This window comes from Procambarus clarkii, chromosome 52 (genome assembly GCF_040958095.1).
Source record: "Procambarus clarkii isolate CNS0578487 chromosome 52, FALCON_Pclarkii_2.0, whole genome shotgun sequence".
In the NCBI taxonomy this organism is placed as follows: domain Eukaryota; kingdom Metazoa; phylum Arthropoda; class Malacostraca; order Decapoda; family Cambaridae; genus Procambarus; species Procambarus clarkii.
Window position 1 is genome coordinate 18,242,810 of NC_091201.1, and position 3,773 is coordinate 18,246,582.

Below are 3,773 nucleotides of genomic sequence, written 5' to 3' on the forward strand. Positions count from 1 at the left end.
ACAAAAATTATAGAAAATATAATAATTCAGGAAAACTTGGCCTATTAGGCAAATCGGGCCTTGCATAGTAGGCCGAGAAGTGCATTCTGGCTACTAGGTACGACATATATATATATATATATATATATATATATATATATATATATATATTATATATATATATACAGATATATATATATATATATATATATATATATATATATATATATATATATATATATATATATATATATATGTCGTACCTAGTAGCCAGAATGCACTTGTCAGCCTATTATGCAAGGCCCGATTTGCCTAATAAGCCAAGTTTTCCTGAATAAATTTATTTTCTCTAATTTTTTTCTTATGAAATGATAAAGCTACCCATTTCATTATGTATGAAGTCAATTTTTTTAATTGGAGTTAAAATTAACGTAGATATATGACCGAACCTAACCAACCCTACCTAACCTAACCTATCCTATCTTTATAGGTTAGGTTCGGTTAGGTAGCCGAAAACGTTAGGTTAGGTTAGGTTAGGTAGGTTAGGTAGTCGAAAAACAATTAATTCATAAAAACTTGGCTTATTAGGCAAATTGGGCCTTGCATAGTTGGCTGAAAAGTGCGTTCTGGCTACTAGGTACGACATATATATATATATTTTCCCCCGACACAAAGAATTATTATTAATATTTAATTATTATGCTTATATTATTTATATTCAGTTACACATAATTATCAAGACGGATATCATTTTGGCATATACAGTCAACACAATCAATACAAATTCTTTATAATTATCACAGGAGTCAGTGGCCACATTAAGACGCTGATGGCCACAAGGGCGAGGCTGGAGGGTGTGGCCTCCGGTCCCCCTCTCGTGCATGACGCCAGGTGTTGACTGTAACTGTTGATGTGTGTTTATCTCAGAGCAGGTGTTAATTTATACATATATAAGTATGCGTAAATACGGACTCGTGAATGTGCTGGATTTAGTAAGAGATTCAAGAAAATTTGGCACGAGAATATTTTCACATTGTTATACTGAAATATTATAGACGTCCCAGGTCCCATCGACCTTCAGTAACTTCGGCGATGATTAAAATTTTTCATTGCTTGGCTGCTGACCTTGTCAGGGTCACGTGACAACATTCTCAGCTCCGGGAAGCTGGAGTATAAATGGGACAGTCAGTCTCTTCACCTTCACACGCCTTCCTTCATCGCCCACGACAACACTGCAACCATGAAGGTTCTGGTGAGTACTAATACTCAACAATTACATGTGTAGTTTAGTAGATTACATTCAACCATGAAGGTTCTGGTGAGTTCTAATACTCAACAATTACATGTGCACTGTAGGGAAATAGTCAAACGTGAGTTCAATGTTTGATTAAATATGAAGGTTTTGGTACAGTGGCTAACCAAGAAACTTGCTTTCCTCTAAAAACTTTGCTAAATATAAAACTTACTCCTAACAATACATTTTCAAAACAAAATTTATATTTATGCAAGAAATTACGACACAGAATCAACAAACATAGTCATGATAATTTAGTAAAGCAAATCAGACATTGAAATATTATAAGTGTTTCACGAGCATGTGATTCGCGACCATTTTGTAAAAAGTTATCATGAGTGCCAGTGGAGAAAAATATGCTTAAATTCATATTATGGTTAGGAGGAGGAAAAAACTTCATTTAGGTGACCAATAACTGTATCCATGACAACCAAATAGTTACGTGTAATTCGTTTTGAAACGGTACCATAGCTTCCCCACCCATAGGCACTTACGTTTGAAGAAAGTGTCCGATCAATAGACACTTGTGAGGTGACTAAGGTTCTGTCACTTCAAGATTCACGCAGAACTATGCGGTGCTAGAAACAATAAAACAAAAATAAATATTCCAAGCATTATATAATATAGCACCAGTTGCGTGAGGCATGAGAGTGAATGAGTGCCAATCTTTATTATAGTATTATTATAGTGTGAAAACTGAGGTTGATCATTTACCAAAAAATAACTAAATCTCCTAAAAATTAAAGATTCAGATATTTTACCCAAGTTTTTGAAGTAGTTTTACTTTCAGGGTAAAACTTTACATAAATACAGGGAAAATGAATACAATTTCTTAAAGCTCACTTGTTCCTAGATTGCTTATCAAACCTAAATGTTCATTATGTGAAGAATTAACAATAAAATGTTTACTTTCATTTTCCTTCTCTTAGATCATCCTTCTCCAGCTAATGATATAATGTTGTGTGTACCGTCAGATCATCGTCCTGTTGGTGGGTCTGGCAGCAGCAATGCCTCAACCAGAAGCTGACCCTAAAGCTGGCTTCGGTGGCTTAGGTCTCGGTCTCCCAGGTCTTGGTTACGGTCTTGGAGGTGGCTACGGTCTCGGAGGAGGATATGGTCTCGGTGGAGGATATGGTCTTGGAGGTCTCGGCTACGGAGGATATGGTCTCGGAGGCCTTGGAGGTTATGGACTTGGCGGTGGCCTGTACGGCTAAGAGACCAGACCTTCCTCCTGTAATATGAGCATCTTCATGTGTATAAGAATTACATGTCCTCTCGCTAATACAAATAAAATTACCTCTCCATCATGTATCAATACTACATATCATCATTAGGAAAATAAACTTCTGAGCATCTGAAATTTTTTTGTCTCTGTTAAAAACCTCAATACACTTTGCATGTTTACTAGTTTACGTGATCATGTGAATTCACTTCCTTGCATGATCTCGCCTGTATTAATTCAGAGAAATATATAATCATTAATAAAATTAAGTAATGCCTTGATCCAAACATATTAGTTTGCACATTTTATTTTATTTTTACTACTTTTTCAACTATTTCGTTCAGCGTTCGGATTTGCACCTGTCATCCTCTAATTTTTTTTATGTGAACCAGAATGATCATCCAGTCCATTCTCGCGAACGTTTATCACCATCATCTATAATTTTGGAGCCGAAAATTGTCCAAGACTAAAGTAAACTTCTGGTGTACATACACCATGTAGTTGGGTTCACCTCTCAGTGTATTGTATTCTACCTGATCACAATACTCTCACTTAAGAATATTTTAGGCAATGGTTGTCGTTCAGCTTTTCCTAACTGAACAAGTCTTAGGGTGATCTTAACGTTCTCGTTTACTATATCTCGAATATTTTCATCTGCCAAATTGTTTTCCTCTGTTATTTGCGTTTAATGGAAAACATCTTAATGAAAATTAATAATAAACTCAATACATTTGCATTTATTTACACTCACACACACACCCACACACACACACACACACCCACACACACACACACAAATAATGTTTGATGAGCTGGAAAATCCGGGTACCAATGAAAGCACAAGCTTCATACATGGAACTCTGACAGTGGATGGGAAGAAGATTGTAATCTTGATACTCTACAATCCCCCACCAAACAGTAGAAGGCCCAGGCAGGAGTACGAGGACAGCAACAAGACATGTATGGATGAACTGCAGAGGGCAGCAACTTTAGCGCATAGAATGAGAGCGAAGCTGCTGGTCATGGGGGACCTAAATCACGGAGAGATAAATTGGGAAACGAGGAATCCCCATGGCGGGGAGGAGACCTGGGGAGCGAAGCTGGTAGACGTTATTGACAGGAATTTCCTAACACAGCATGTGAAAGAAGATACTAGGGAAAGAGGAGGGGATACGCCCAGCCTATTAGATCTCATTATCACTCAGAATGTAGAAGACATCGAGCAGTTGGAACATGAAATACCACTAGGAGCTAGTGACCATTGTGTCCTAGTCTTTG

The 3,773-nt window shown here is 37.0% G+C and overlaps 1 protein-coding gene across 1 annotated transcript; it reads left to right on the plus strand.

Annotated features, from left to right (window-relative positions):
• The first annotated feature begins 1,197 nt into the window (after nucleotides 1-1,197).
• On the plus strand, nucleotides 1,198-2,760 carry LOC123763811 (keratin-associated protein 6-1-like). The gene is made up of 2 exons (XM_045751128.2): nucleotides 1,198-1,231; nucleotides 2,248-2,760. The coding sequence occupies exons 1-2, from the start codon at nucleotides 1,220-1,222 to the stop codon at nucleotides 2,485-2,487; spliced, it is 252 nt and encodes an 83-aa protein (XP_045607084.2). The 5' UTR covers nucleotides 1,198-1,219; the 3' UTR covers nucleotides 2,488-2,760.
• The last annotated feature ends 1,013 nt before the right edge of the window (nucleotides 2,761-3,773 follow it).